The sequence below is a fragment of the Lolium perenne genome, chromosome 4 (assembly GCF_019359855.2).
Source record: "Lolium perenne isolate Kyuss_39 chromosome 4, Kyuss_2.0, whole genome shotgun sequence".
Classification (NCBI taxonomy): Eukaryota; Viridiplantae; Streptophyta; class Magnoliopsida; order Poales; family Poaceae; genus Lolium; species Lolium perenne.
In genome coordinates, this window is record NC_067247.2 from 54,307,616 (window position 1) to 54,321,009 (window position 13,394).

General features: G+C 50.0%; 1 protein-coding gene across 3 annotated transcripts; it reads left to right on the forward strand.

The window, feature by feature from the left end:
- Positions 1-3,278: 3,278 nt before the first annotated feature.
- LOC127292572 (uncharacterized) lies at positions 3,279-9,528 on the forward strand. Of its 3 annotated transcripts, XM_051321995.2 has the most exons (7): positions 3,380-3,608; positions 5,897-6,086; positions 6,174-6,267; positions 8,375-8,524; positions 8,606-8,718; positions 8,791-9,000; positions 9,149-9,528. In XM_051321995.2, the coding sequence occupies exons 3-7, from the start codon at positions 6,184-6,186 to the stop codon at positions 9,150-9,152; spliced, it is 561 nt and encodes a 186-aa protein (XP_051177955.1). In that variant the 5' UTR covers positions 3,380-3,608; positions 5,897-6,086; positions 6,174-6,183; the 3' UTR covers positions 9,153-9,528. The 3 variants fall into 3 exon arrangements, with proteins under 3 accessions (XP_051177953.1, XP_051177952.1, XP_051177955.1); XM_051321993.2 differs by having other exon boundaries at positions 3,279-3,608; positions 5,894-6,086; positions 8,375-8,718; XM_051321992.2 differs by having other exon boundaries at positions 3,279-3,608; positions 8,375-8,718.
- The last annotated feature ends 3,866 nt before the right edge of the window (positions 9,529-13,394 follow it).

The following is a 13,394-nucleotide window of genomic DNA, read 5'->3' on the forward strand; positions in this document are numbered from 1 at the left end:
TAGACTCGGGCTACTATCATCGAGAGCGCTGATCTCGCACCGAACCGAAAGATACTTAATAGTAGTACTCGACAAAAAAAATAAGAGGACAAATCTTCGAGTCCATTATCGATGGTAAAAGCCAGAAACATAGACTCATCAATTACTCTCATCGAAAGCGCCGATTGCACACACGACAGAAATATCAAAATTTGGGTTAATAAGAACGTGACAAATTCAGCCATTGCACCAGCCAAACAAGGTAGTCGATAAAATTTCTCAGACCGGCGTCCACCGCGATAAAATGTCTGGATGCCATGTTCATAAACATGCATAAACATGAAGGTAAGACCACAGGATCCGTCATTTGTGGCCTAGCACTCACACAAGTTGCGCTCTGCAAGATGTTTTCCATAGCAACGATATGATGAAAATCCCGACGAACGTGTTGGATACCCAAAATCTAAAGGAATTCAGAATTCGATAAGACCTCCGCGGCACGAGCTAAATTGCGCCAGTATATACCCGATTCGAGTCTGAGGACTCGAGTTTGATGTAGGTTCACGTTGTTTTGTTTGCCCAAGAGCAATAAACTGGTTTCTGATCCATCAGAAGCACCATGCTCGTTTACCAATATCCCCGCGACAATATATATATATCAAGAGCAATAAATTTATTTTCTCAAATCATGAAGTTCGTTTCACAAAAAGAAAGGTTTAGAGATTCGACCTAAGTCTACGATGTAATCGAGTAGAATCTCGGGGGCTACTGACATGGGTACAGCCAATTGGGCCTATGTCATTGATACCCCTGGCGCATATTCGGGGAGAAGCCCATGAAGTATTAAGGCCCAGAAAAATCCGAAGTCCACGAACTAGATGTATCGATAAGGAAAGGCCTATCTAAGGAGCCGACATAGACATAATTGTTGTAAACCGAACCAAACTGAACTCAAAGACCTAGCCTCCTAATATAAAGGGTGGGAGGAGCCAGCGTGAGGGACCACAAAACAACTGCTGTAACCCTAGTTTTGCTCATAATCAATACATTATCGGACCACCTTTTTTGATAAACCGAAGAGTTCACCAGCGCACCTCTTTCTCCGAAGCCTTAAGTCCATATCCATGAATATCATTGAGGTTAACCCTCGTTAGTCGCACACCCCATATCTCTCTACGTCGTGAGATACTCTCCGTGGCGTACTTTTCTACATTATCATGACACCAACCCCATGGGAGGTGGACGTCGGGCCACACCATTGGACTCTTCGGTTGGTGGCCCGACAAGGAAAATGGCCTCGCGGTCATTGCGACCCCCCTTTTTCCACAACCACGGTCCCCTTGCCCGTCACAACTACTAGTGGTGGTATGGAGAATAACGGTGGCTTGAAGTGGTAATGGTTGTCGGCATGGGCTGGTGTGGGGATTGACAGGTGCCTTAGTCGATTTAAAAAGAACGGACACGTAGCTGCCCTCAATGCCGGTGATGGAGTCAAGCGGCCGCGGCATTGATGACGACGCAAGAGTCAAGCTTTCTTAATCCTAGTGTTTTTGCCCTTAACTCTTATAATCCTTAAGAGTAGTCACAATGAAAGTATGCACGTCATTTTTCAAAATCTAACGTGATACCACAATTAATGGAAAAAAATGTGTGGGTGATACTATACGTAGATATCTTATCATAACACATAAATTAGAAAATTTAATGGCAAATACACCATGTACACAAAGTTACATTGAGATTTTATAAAATATTAAATATGAAAAAACTATAGTATCAGTGGACTAATGGAACCGGGCGGCATGTGATCCTGCGCGAAATCAGCTTCTGATTGGTCCATTTTTTTGCGTGGGGTCCACTGACGGAATGGGTGCTTTCCATATACAAGTACAAAACGACAGTATATACGCGTGTGGGGGCCTCTGTCCTCTCCCCTGCCCCATCGTTCCCCATCCCATCCCCAGATCATCACCGCCGCGCCCGGCTCCTCCCCGAGCTCGTCTGGACGCCATGTCGATGCCGCCCCGTCCACGACACCACGTCGGCGCCCGCCCCCATCTCCGACGCTAGCTTGACGACGCCCTGTCCCTGACGTCGCCCTGTCCTCGACGCCGCCCCCGTCCCTGACGCCAGTTCGATGTCGCCCTATCCCCGACGCCGCCCCGTCCTCGATGCCGCCCTGTCGCGGGATGACAGGCAGTACGGCCGCAGCCGGCGCGCGGCACACGGAGGGCGCGCGGAAGACGCATGCGCGCGAACGAGAGCGGCGACGGCGGCGTGGTTGACGGCGCCCTCGTCGGCGGCCTTTGCCTCCTCACTCGTCCGGCGCCGCTCCGGCGTTGTGAGTGGAAGGTGGCGACGGGGAAGGTGCGGGTCGAGCGGCGGATCGCTCTGCGCGGCGCGGTGAAAGCGCGTGGGCGCGAGAGAGGAGCGGCGAGGCGGGCTGGCTGCGGTGGCGCGGACAGCGCGCCCTCGTTGCAGAACACGGAAAGCTGTTCCGAAGCACGCCCACGGCGGCGGCCTGTGACGCTGCCGTGCAAGCGTGGGTGTACGCGCCCACCTCGAGGCAGCCGACACCAACGCTGATGTGCACTCACGGTGTCGATGGATAAGAGGATTCTAGTCGGGCGACATTTGGGCGAGGTGGCGGCGCGAGCTCGGGTCGGGCGTGGCGGCGGCAGAATGAGCTCGGGCGGGCGAGTTGTCATAGTGTTGCGCTGCCTGCGCACGGTGGCCAGCTGCTCCTGGGCCTCGCGAGCTGAGTGGCCCTCGCGCGCACCGTACGGCTGCCCCGTCAGGCTGGCCACGATGGCGGCCGGAGCTTCCGGAGTCGCGGGGCGCTACAGCGCTCGGTATGACTTCCCCGACGGCAGCCAGCACCACGCCGCTCGTCGCCACGGCTCTGCCTGCGCGCATGTGTGCTGCAGCACTCTCTCCTTAATGAAGGGTCCACCTCTTGTATTCCAATGAGTACTTTTTAGTATATGAGGAAAAGACAACTGCTATGTAGGGCCCACACCGCACATCAACCAATGGGAGACAGACTTGTGGCCAGAGCACATGCCGCCAGGTTCATTCTTGCGTTTCCCCACATATAATGCATTGTAGAGGTGCCCACTGCTGAGCATAGGATGCTCCCTCCATGGCTTCACCACGTGCATGCTTGCTGGGCTCCTCTCGCTCCGAGTAGCGAGTACCCATGTGACGCGAGTTACAAAGAGGAGAGCTTTTATGGCGTGCTGAATCGCTGGACGGTGTTGATTCACGCGCCGCGCCTTGTCCGTTGTCGGGTTCGTCATGTCTGAATTTGACACGCTCCATCCAATCGCGTTATTAGGTTTCAGTAAGCCATCCCATTACTCGAAGGACGATCGGTTGGCAATTAACCCCCTATTACCGCCTTCCTTATCGGCTGCTAATCAGCCTGTTATCAAGGGTAAAGTCGTCCAACTTAACCCCATTAGATCTACAAAAGGGCGGTCTGCGGCCATACGAGACACCGAGCTTCGTCTGCCTCGTGAGGCGACCTAATCCCCTCTCGCCTCTGGCCTGTTCAATTGTATCACTATCGCCAAGCTTCGTCTCTATGGCTTTATCTATCACAGAGCTTATTCTGCATCTTCATCAAGGTATACCTCGCTTCGTGGCTTCAATTTCATCATATTCATCTTTAGTCTAACTCAATCCCTTGTAGCGTTGGGGGATAATTGACCGAATCATCGATCAATTTAAAGTAATTTTAACATCCTAGATATACGCCTGGTTTTAAATTAATAAAGCCACAAACAGCCGAGCAAAGCAATCCAAACGAATTAGAGCTCATAGGAGCCATGGGCTTCATCAGATCTGTTCTTTCCTAAGGGGATCTAAGCAGAGTTGAGTTTTATCCAAAAAGATCAACACTTGGTGATCTTCACGGAATTGTTTTTTATCCAAAGGGGTTGAGTAGAAAAAACAAACGATCAGGAATTGCCCTCAGCCTGAGCATGCGCTTTTAAAATTTCCAAACAAAAAGCAGGACTTAATGTCACATTGATTGGATAGCACGTTTCATATTAGTTTTTGGGTCGCTGATTTAGTCAGCCACAACTAATATGGAATGAAGATATTCGTACTTTCCACTAGATACTGTTTGGGTGCTTAAATTTTACAACCAATTCTCACTTTTCATCTAATCTCCACAGAATACTAATCCACTACGTAAGGGCAAAGTATTGGGATTAACGAAAATACAATATGATATGAGGAAAAGTGAAAATAAGTGGGAATTAAACTAGACCAATACTCTAGTGTCAAAAATGATTTTAGAAATAAGTGAGGATTTATGCCCACTAAGAGCATCTCTAGCCCACACCCCAAATCCGAAACCTCAAAAGCATGTATCCAAGGCCATCCCAAGCAGATTTACGGATTGAAAAACGAACGCACGGATCAAAATAATTTAAAATAAACATTCGCGTCAAATTGTTTGCTACATTTCAACAGAGAAAGGAGATGAACATCGGAGCCTAGTGCTTCGCTTTCTACGTTAATGGCGCCGCTGTGGCCGCTGACTACCAAAATACAGCTCACTGGAGTTGGAGAGCTTCGTGCCGCGGCGGCAGAGCAAGCTGCTGCTCATCACTCGCTGTCGTCGAGTTCGATGTAGCAGGCGTCCTGCGCCACCTGCTCGCAGAGCCATTCCGCCTTCTTGTCGGCGTCGCGGCGGGTCTAGTCCTCCACTAGCTTCGTGACTGTGCTTAGGACAGAGTCGGGGATGAAATCCCTGGCCATCAGCGCGGGGGCGGCGTGCTCGAGCTTGGCGGCGAGCATCGCAATGTCCTCGTCCTCCGCGTAGTCGCCCGGCTCGAATCGTGGCACCGGGGGCGAGGCGCTCGAGCCCAACGCCTTGCTGTAGGTGGACCGGCGCGGCGGCGGGATCGCGGGAGCTCGAGGTTGTAGATCGCGGTAGAAACGCGATTCACGCCGCTCGAATGCGCGCGGCGCATCCCTGCCGGATGTAGCGGTAGGAGTCGTGGATGCGCATGGCGTCGAAGGCCCGACACTCCCGCTCGAGCTCCTCGACGGCGGACATCTTGCGGGCGCGGGAGGAAGGGGATCAGGCGCCGCGCACCGTCCCTCCGCCTCGGCCTCCTCATCCTCCGCTGAACACGATGGCTCGAACGCGCGCATGAGGAAGGGAATCTGCCGGATTGTTCGCTGGAGAGTGGAATGCGCGCGGCGGATTTCTCGTCTGCGAGAGCGGAAACGATGGCGAGGCGGATAGGGTTTAACCTGCATCCACATCTCCAAAAGGTATATATAGCGGCCGAGAGCGGTTTTAGGCTGCGGCCTGCAAAACAAATCTAAGCCAGACCACCGATGTGGTGTGGCCTGTCCAAAAAACAACCTAAACCCGCATATTGGCCAAAATTGCTATATAGAGGGCTGATATAGGGTGTTACAGATGCTCCAATCTCCATAAAAGCTTCAGTACTAACGAGAGTGGACAAATGCTCCCTAGCTACATGTATCTTGTTTGAAAAAAAATCGAAAATGATATTTGAAAGTTTCTAAAAAAATTGGAACAAAAATTCTTGATGTAGATAATAAAAGTCTACTAGTGTGCAAAAAAATCAGTCAGGAATTCGTTGTATTTTTGTCTCGGAAAAAATGAAAACTGCGTGGATCTGGGTGTGATGAACAATACCACAATTTGAAAAGTTGAAAATTTATCTTTTTTGTGTAGCCTAGAATATAATGAAAATTTGATCGAGATTTTTCACAGTGCTAGAGTTCAACAATGTCTTTAATTAAATTTGTATATCAAAATTCTTTCTCGAAAACAAGACCTAGTTATCGATTCAATACTTACTATTACACTGCTACTCTCTGATCGTGTCGCACCAAAATCACTGTTCCATTTGTTGTGCAGCAGGTACCATGATCTGCAACGTGTGGCACCCCAAAGAAGAAAATCATGATGGGCCTTCCATTTCCGAGCGATTTCTTCTGGACTCTCGACGGAGGCCCACTGACATGTGGGTCCGAACTCAATGCCTGAGACGACGGCCTCTCGCCTCGCCCCTCGCCTCCGTCGCCGAGAGATAAATCCCCAAATCCCTCAGGTTGTCCTGCATCCTCGTGCGCGTTCTCAGATCGGTCTGCATCCCTTAGGTTTCATCCAACCTGACCCCCTCCTCGCCTGTTCTCAGATCAGTCTCGATGGCGGATCACGTTGCTGGCGGCGGAGGAGGCCATGGCCTGGGCGCGGCCATGGGTGCCGGCGGCGGCGACGACCCACCACCGGTGAGACCAAATAGCTTCTCCTCTGTACCCCCATAGTGTGGCTACGATTTGGTAGCTTGATTGGTGATTCTCCTTGTTTATGCCTGACCTAGTTGGTTGACCCTGCCTAGTGCTGAATGCTTCTTGCTGTGCTAGGGTTTCTAGTCAAGAAACTACGTCCATCTTAACTGCCGAGGCAAGGAGATTTTTGTTTCGTTTTTGTGCTCCAGTCGATTATCACAACAACTCGTTTGTTCTTTATCCCTGCACGCACTCTTCCAATGTGCAGCAGCTAGGCCACTAACCCCAAATCGTCTCTTTGCTCAAGGGCAGTAACTACAATCTTGAGACGCACTGTTAGTTTGATAATTCTAGCAGGCTAGTGTACAATTATCTTCTGATTCTGTTGGTAGACAAATTCTGCAATAATTTAATGTGTTTGAAAATCTGATTGGAAATATTGGATATGAACACTATGCCTGTCCTGATTGCAGTTTATTGTACTACAACATTGTCTTGTTGGTTTATTATTGATAACCATGCAGCCGAAATATATGCCATTGTATGCACAAAGTAGTGTGTATTGCGGATTATTTTTACCGATTCGGTGTGTAGATAATGTAGGCTATTTTGCTCAAGTTGAATGGTTTCGACCATTCACATATTTAGGCTATGATGATGATCTTCAAATGTGCCGCTGTGCAGGGCAGTTATCCAATTTCGAACCCCACCTGCTATTTTTGCTAACTAGGCTAGTTCCAAATGTACCTTTGCCACCTAGGAGTTTCAGGATAACAAGTTGACTCCGACTGTGATAGAGCCTTCTTCTATTGTGACCGGAAATGTTGAATTGTCTGAATATATGTCACTTCTGATCGCCGTTTATTGAACTATCACATTTTCTTGGTTTCTTTATTGTTTGTAACATGTGGAGTAAATTTGCGGCACCTCTTGCTCGATAAATATAATGTGTTTATGAACATGTGGCTATTCTTTGCGTCATGTCATCCCTGCACTTTCCGAATGTGCAGCAGCTAAGGGCAGGAACCCCGAAGCTTGAAACCCACTGTTAGTCTAGAAGTACTTTCTGATTCTGTTGGTAGACAATATAGTCTATGCTGACAAAAATTTATGGTTTAGATAATCTAATTGATCATATTGGGTATGAACACTGCCTGTCCTTTGTCACCTAGGAGTTTCAGGATAATGTGTTGATTTCGATCTTGGTAGAGCCTTTTATATTGTGACTGGAAATATTGAATTGTCTGAAAGTATATGCCACTCCTGATCAATGTTTATCACATTTTCTTGGTTTCTTTATAGTTTGTAACATGTGGTGTAAATTTGCGGCACCTCTTGCTCGATAAATATAATGTGTTTCTGAACATGTGGCTATTCTTAGCGTCATGTCATCCTTGCACTTTCCGAATGTGCAGCAGCTAAGCGCAGCAACCCCAAAGCTTGAAACCCACTGTTAGTCTAGAAGTACTTTCTGATTCTGTTGGTAGACAATATAGTCTATGCTGCTAAAATTTTATGGTTTAGATAATCTAATTGATAATATTGGGTATGAACACTGTCTGTCCTTTGGCACCTAGGAGTTTCAGGGTAATGTGTTGATTTCGATTTTGGTAGAGCCTTTTATATTGTGACTGGAAATATTGAATTGTCTGAAAGTATATGCCACTCCTGATCAATGTTTATCACCTTTTCTTGGTTTCTTTATTGTTTGTAACATGTGGCGTATATTTGTTGAGTTAAGTTGTGGTTTTTGGATCCTATAATCTGTTTGGAAATGTTGAGTTGTACGAAAACATGTCGCTCCTCGTTGCATTTTGTTGAACTATCACAACTTCTTGGTGTTTTATGATGTTAATGTGATTCTCTATTTTTTCAAATTCAGTTTGTACTTTGTAGACAATGTAGGATATTCTGCTGAAATATAATGCTTGTGATAATGTATTTGAAATATTGGGTGTGAACACTTTCTCGGTCCTGGCATCATCTTATTTGTTTATTATTGATAGTATGTAGCCTAAATATATGGCATTGAATGCACAAATTGGTGTATTTTTGATTATTTTCACATGTTCATTATGATGATTGACTGTTTGTTTACTGCTGACAGCATGACAACCGTAGTAACCCCCCTGGTTTCCAGTTCAAGGACTGGAAGAATGGCAACGTCAATACGTCCAGACCAGCTAAGGTATCGATAATTGACGATGATGCTCAGGTCATTGTATATCTTCAGGATTCTGGTATGGTCGATGGCTCGGTACGTTTTACTAGTGAACGTTTATGTTACTTCTGTCTACTTCTTACTAATGTAAGAAATAACCGGTCTACCCTCTGTCAGGAGCTTACACTTTATACCGTACCAGCAAACTATGTTATCCAAAGTGAGGCTAAAATGATTGCCCTTCGTAGCACAATGAATCACTACAATGCGATGGCTGTCGGCCGCCGCAAGTAATACTCTTGAGATTCTTCATTGATCATTAATTATAGCATATGTGTGTGATTTAACTTCTCCTTCTGTAGGTACCTATACTTGGCTGTAAAAAGTATTCTTGGGGAGGGCAGTAAAGGTGATGATAAGCTATGTCAGAAGTTATTGGATCAGTTCCTTGATGACAAGAAGAGGGTATGGGAGTACGTTTGTGAGATCAAGCCCCCTAGGCCAAAGTTTTCTCGTATGCCAGAAGTTTTTGATCATTTGCCTGTTGCTAAGCCTGAAAAACGAGTTCAGAGGTATGCAATTAGATCCTTTGGAAACTGCCATATTTGAGCTTCATTTTGAAATCTTAGGTGCTTTTAGTGATGTTTCATTTATATAAATCACTTCTTTTGACTTTTTTTTTGTACAATCTATGAACTTGTCAGTTTTGTTGTGATGCAGGTAATAGTTCATCCATTAGCGGCCTACCTATGGTGTTCTCTACGGGAAGAAGTAGTCCCCCTTTTGGCTCTGTCTATTGGACGAAGTCTTCCGTTGAAATTTTCCCATGTGCAGGCATTAGTTTAGGTTTAGTGTCATCTGCTACGTGACTCGCTTTCGCTCATGATACCCTGCGCTTCCTTTTCCAGTTTATTGGCATCTTAGATACTATTGTAACTATCTGGGGGTGTTATTCATCTTACTCTCTGTTAGATTGTCTGGAATCTTTTATACTCACCGTAGTGAGTGTTAAACTACGTCTGACAGATGCAAATTTCTGTTACCGTTATGGTGCTTGTGTTCAGCTTATATTTTTTGGGTATTAATCTTACTGTTTGTTACACTGCATAGATGTATTATTAATCTTACTGTTTGTTGTATTTTTTCCTGAAGTTTTCAAAGGCTGTCCATAGTGCATCCGTTGTAAAATGCCGTAACATAGCATGAAACACTGTAAACTACGATCAAGCCTAACATAGGGAATTGTATCTATAACTAAGAGTAAAATGCATCATTGTGTATGTTTTTTCTTTGAGGAAATTGGTGCATGCACTTGTCGACGAGGTTCACTTTGGTCACCGTAGTAGTTTAGGAATACCAAATTATGGTACACGCCGTGGCACTGTCATCTACGGTCACTGGCCAACAGTACAACGCCGTGGCACAGTTTTTTCTTTTTTTGTTTTTGCAAAATAGGCACGTGCTGGTCGTCGGTGCGCCACTGGCCGGAGCAGCTGTCCAGATTGCACTTACGCTGGTTCCTCAGGGAGGTGGAGCTCCAGCGCCGCTCCGTACGCGCCTGCCCCCGAACTCTCATTCTTCTCCGTGTGGATTCTGTCGATATCGAGCTGGCGGCGGCCTGCATCTGGCGAAGCTGCACCGGCGGCGCTCGGCTTTAGCTGCAGAGGAGGGAGGCGTACGCGCCATCAGACGCCGACGGCGGCGCCGCTTGATGGTTGACTCGCCATGTCCGTGGCTGGCGAACACGGGGGAGGGACGATGTGGCGTTGAGGTCGGGCCTGCCGCGGGTCCTCGCCCGGGCCAGGGACCTACGGTGCGGCGCTGAATCCTGATGGAGGCACGCCGGCGCACGTGGGCTGCAGCGGGTGAGGACACCGGCAGGGGATGCAGAGCGCGACGCCGCAGCTTGTGCTGCTTGAGCACCGGCCGGGGTCATGGGCCGGCGCGGTGGGTGTTGGTGCCAGGCGGCGCCGACCGCCTGACGGGACCACCGTGCATCGGGCGAGCCTCCAGCACCACGCGTGCATCCTCGAAGACCACCGGCACGACGTCCTCGACGAGACCGAGCGGACGGCCAAGCAGACCAGCTAGCCGAGCAAGCTAAACGCGCGTCGCGCGTGGCCGGCAAGCTAAGCACATGCACGCGTGTGCCTACCGGCATGTCGCGCGCGTGACAGGACGTGCCTGGATGATGTGCGCCTGGGTGCCGCTGTCGGCCACCTGCCTGGATGAGGGGCGTGCCCACGCGGCAAGGCGGGCGGGCAGATAACGTGGGGAATTGGACGAGAGAGAGAGGAGGAAGACGATGGGGAAAATAATTCAGGGCTTTTTGCAAAAATAAACACCCCACTACCCTAGGGAATGTCGTGACAGATGGGGCACACACTGTGCCACGTCAGTGACTACAATGTTGTACCGTTCGTCGGCAGTGGTGACCGTAGATGAACCTCCACGGTCCACGCCCGTATCTGCCACCCTAGGAGCATCTCCGCTTGCAGAGCACCTCCAGCGGATAAAGCAAATTGGACGGCGAAACCGACGGCCGCATCCGAGTTTGGTCAGGCCGAATGATCGAAATCGACGGTGTGTTTGTTTGCGTCTAGGGGTATCCCTAGCTCGGGGTTGAAAAAGTCGACGTCACTGAGGTATCTCGCTTGGCGGCACGGGTTGAACTCCCGTGTCCCGAACAAAATCCAGTTGTACGCCGGATCGTCTCGCAGGTCCGCTGGCAAGATGATTCAGCGGCGGTGCACCTCGTCGCGGCGCTCTCGCCCCCTCGCATCGCACGGGAGGGATCGGCACACGCCTGTAGTTGAGGTACCAGCCTCCTCCCGACAGGCTCGCATCCGGCCATGGCACATGTCGGTTCTCCTCCTAAAGCCGGCGCCCGACGTCGATGCGAACGTACCGTCCTACCCACGGCTTCTTGCCAGACTGCGAGCCGCTGGCCTTGTGGTTCGTTCTTTGTCTTGCGGTACGGCCAACCCTTCCCCATGGCGTCGGTCGGGGTGGATATGTCGGGCTCTGGCAATGGCGTGGTGGAGAAAATGGCCGCCGCTAGCGGCCCTTAAAAAAGCTCGAATGCCACCTCGCCTTCATGCCCTACCATTGAAGCCGATGTGACGCCTCCCACCAGCGCACCGAGGCGCGCCATTAACGCCGCGCAGAAAGTTGCCTGGCGGGCCCGTGCGAGAAGCGCGCTGACGCCCGCGTAGACCGCGTAGCGTCGCCCAGACACATTCGTGGAGCATTTTTGAGCCGCGTTTGTATCTGGGCGGACAGGTCGGACACTATGCGTCGGGACGCTGGGCTGGAGTACAAACGCATTTTTCAACCATTCCATCGCAAACGGATGCTTCGCTTTCGTCCTGGAGATGCCCTTAGCACCCTGGCGTCTGGCGATGGCGTTTTTGCCCCGTATTGGGGGTGCCTGCACGAAAATGGAGACTGGTTGATTTCCAGCCGTAGCCTCCTCCATGTAACAAATAAATTATTTAACCATAATAAATAATATTTTATTACATACAGGATTTAAAAAACTAGTCATATTCCTGCCTAACTCTATAGTAGGCGTCTTCGTAGTTGTCGGCCGCCCGTACCGCATGGTAATCGCCCACCATGATATGCTCCATCACGCTCTCGATAGTACGGACGTCCCACCATAGCCGCGGCCTACCTCGTTGTTGTTCAGAGGAGGCGGCCCACCCCCTTATACCTGGCGAGCTCACTCTCCCGACGATTGGGGAGGGAAGCATCCCAAGTCGTGTTGTTGTGGGATCCAGTGGGGATCCATCCGCTGCTCGTGCCAGAGCTCGACGTAGTAGTGGTGGATGATGGCCGCACGACGAGCCGCACCTTGCGGGCCAGGAGAGGGGGGCACTGGTAGACTGGGCAGGCAGGGGCAGCTCGAGGCGCTCAGCGCCTTCACCTACGCGTAGGTTAGGACGAGATCGGTAAGAGCCATTTTGCAGATCTAATTTTAGATGTGCGGTGGCAATAGTAAGAAAGGATGGGAAGATAAACGCGGGAAGCAGTAAAAAGGGAGGAAAGAAAAAGGCTGAAATGTGGTAGCGTGGATTTTCGCTGCCACGTTTCATCAACGAGACACGACGCCTAACCATCTCATGAGATGAGGCGGTTTTTGGACCTGCGTTGCTTTTCCGTCCGTCCGACGCCTCGTCTAGCCCCCCAAGGGCGTCAACAAAGAAGGTCCGGGTCACCCTCTGTCTCTCTGTTCTGCTATCTCCGAGTCGGATGTTTTTTTTTTTTTAACAAGGAAAGGGTCTTGGAAGGCCCTGGAAATTGCATTACGTCACACGTGGCGGGTACAGATTTACAAGGAGGCCCTCTGGCATCTTTTGCATAGATAAACCAGAATTTGAAGAAAGGCCCTCCAAACTTGCATACAACACCCAGAGATAAAAATCTAAAAAGCAATCAGGTCCCTGGGCGCAACCACCACCAGTCGCCGGCAACCTCGAGACGTTGCCGTCGAGATGCGATGCGAAGAAGCTCGATAGCATGCTTCCGGCGATGTTGCTGATTCGCCGGTCGCTTCTCCTCCTCCGGGGACGAACCACTTGGCGGTGGAAAGACGACGAGCTCCGACGAACCGAGCACTGAGAAGCCTCCATCTTGGAGGTTGAAGTTGGGCCGGTCATGCGGCCAAAGATCGTGGCGCCGCTGGAAGGCACCTCGCTCGAGGGAGCTCTTGCACAGAGTCTCCATAGCACCCTTCAGGCAGCCGTCGATGAAGACGGCCAGGGAGTGCCTCACCGCCGCCCTTCTTTTTGCCACCATGGCAAGGAAGAAGAAGCCACAGCCTAGCCACCACCAGCCACCGGCCGCATCGACAGAGATGGCAGGGTTCTCTCCCTCGTTCCAACATCAGCGCGCCATGCTCCAACTCCTCCTGGCCACCTCGGCCGGCCAGGAGCGAAACAGAGGTGCACCTTGCAGCTCCGCC

Coding starts and splice junctions, on each gene's coding strand:
- LOC127292572 (XM_051321993.2), top strand. CDS start 6,184: ATGGCGGATCACGTTGCTGGCGGCGGAGGAGGCCATGGCCTGGGCGCG. Junction 6,268..8,374: donor GCGGCGACGACCCACCACCG/GTGAGACCAAAT, acceptor TACTGCTGACAG/CATGACAACCGTAGTAACCC. Junction 8,719..8,790: donor ATGGCTGTCGGCCGCCGCAA/GTAATACTCTTG, acceptor CTCCTTCTGTAG/GTACCTATACTTGGCTGTAA.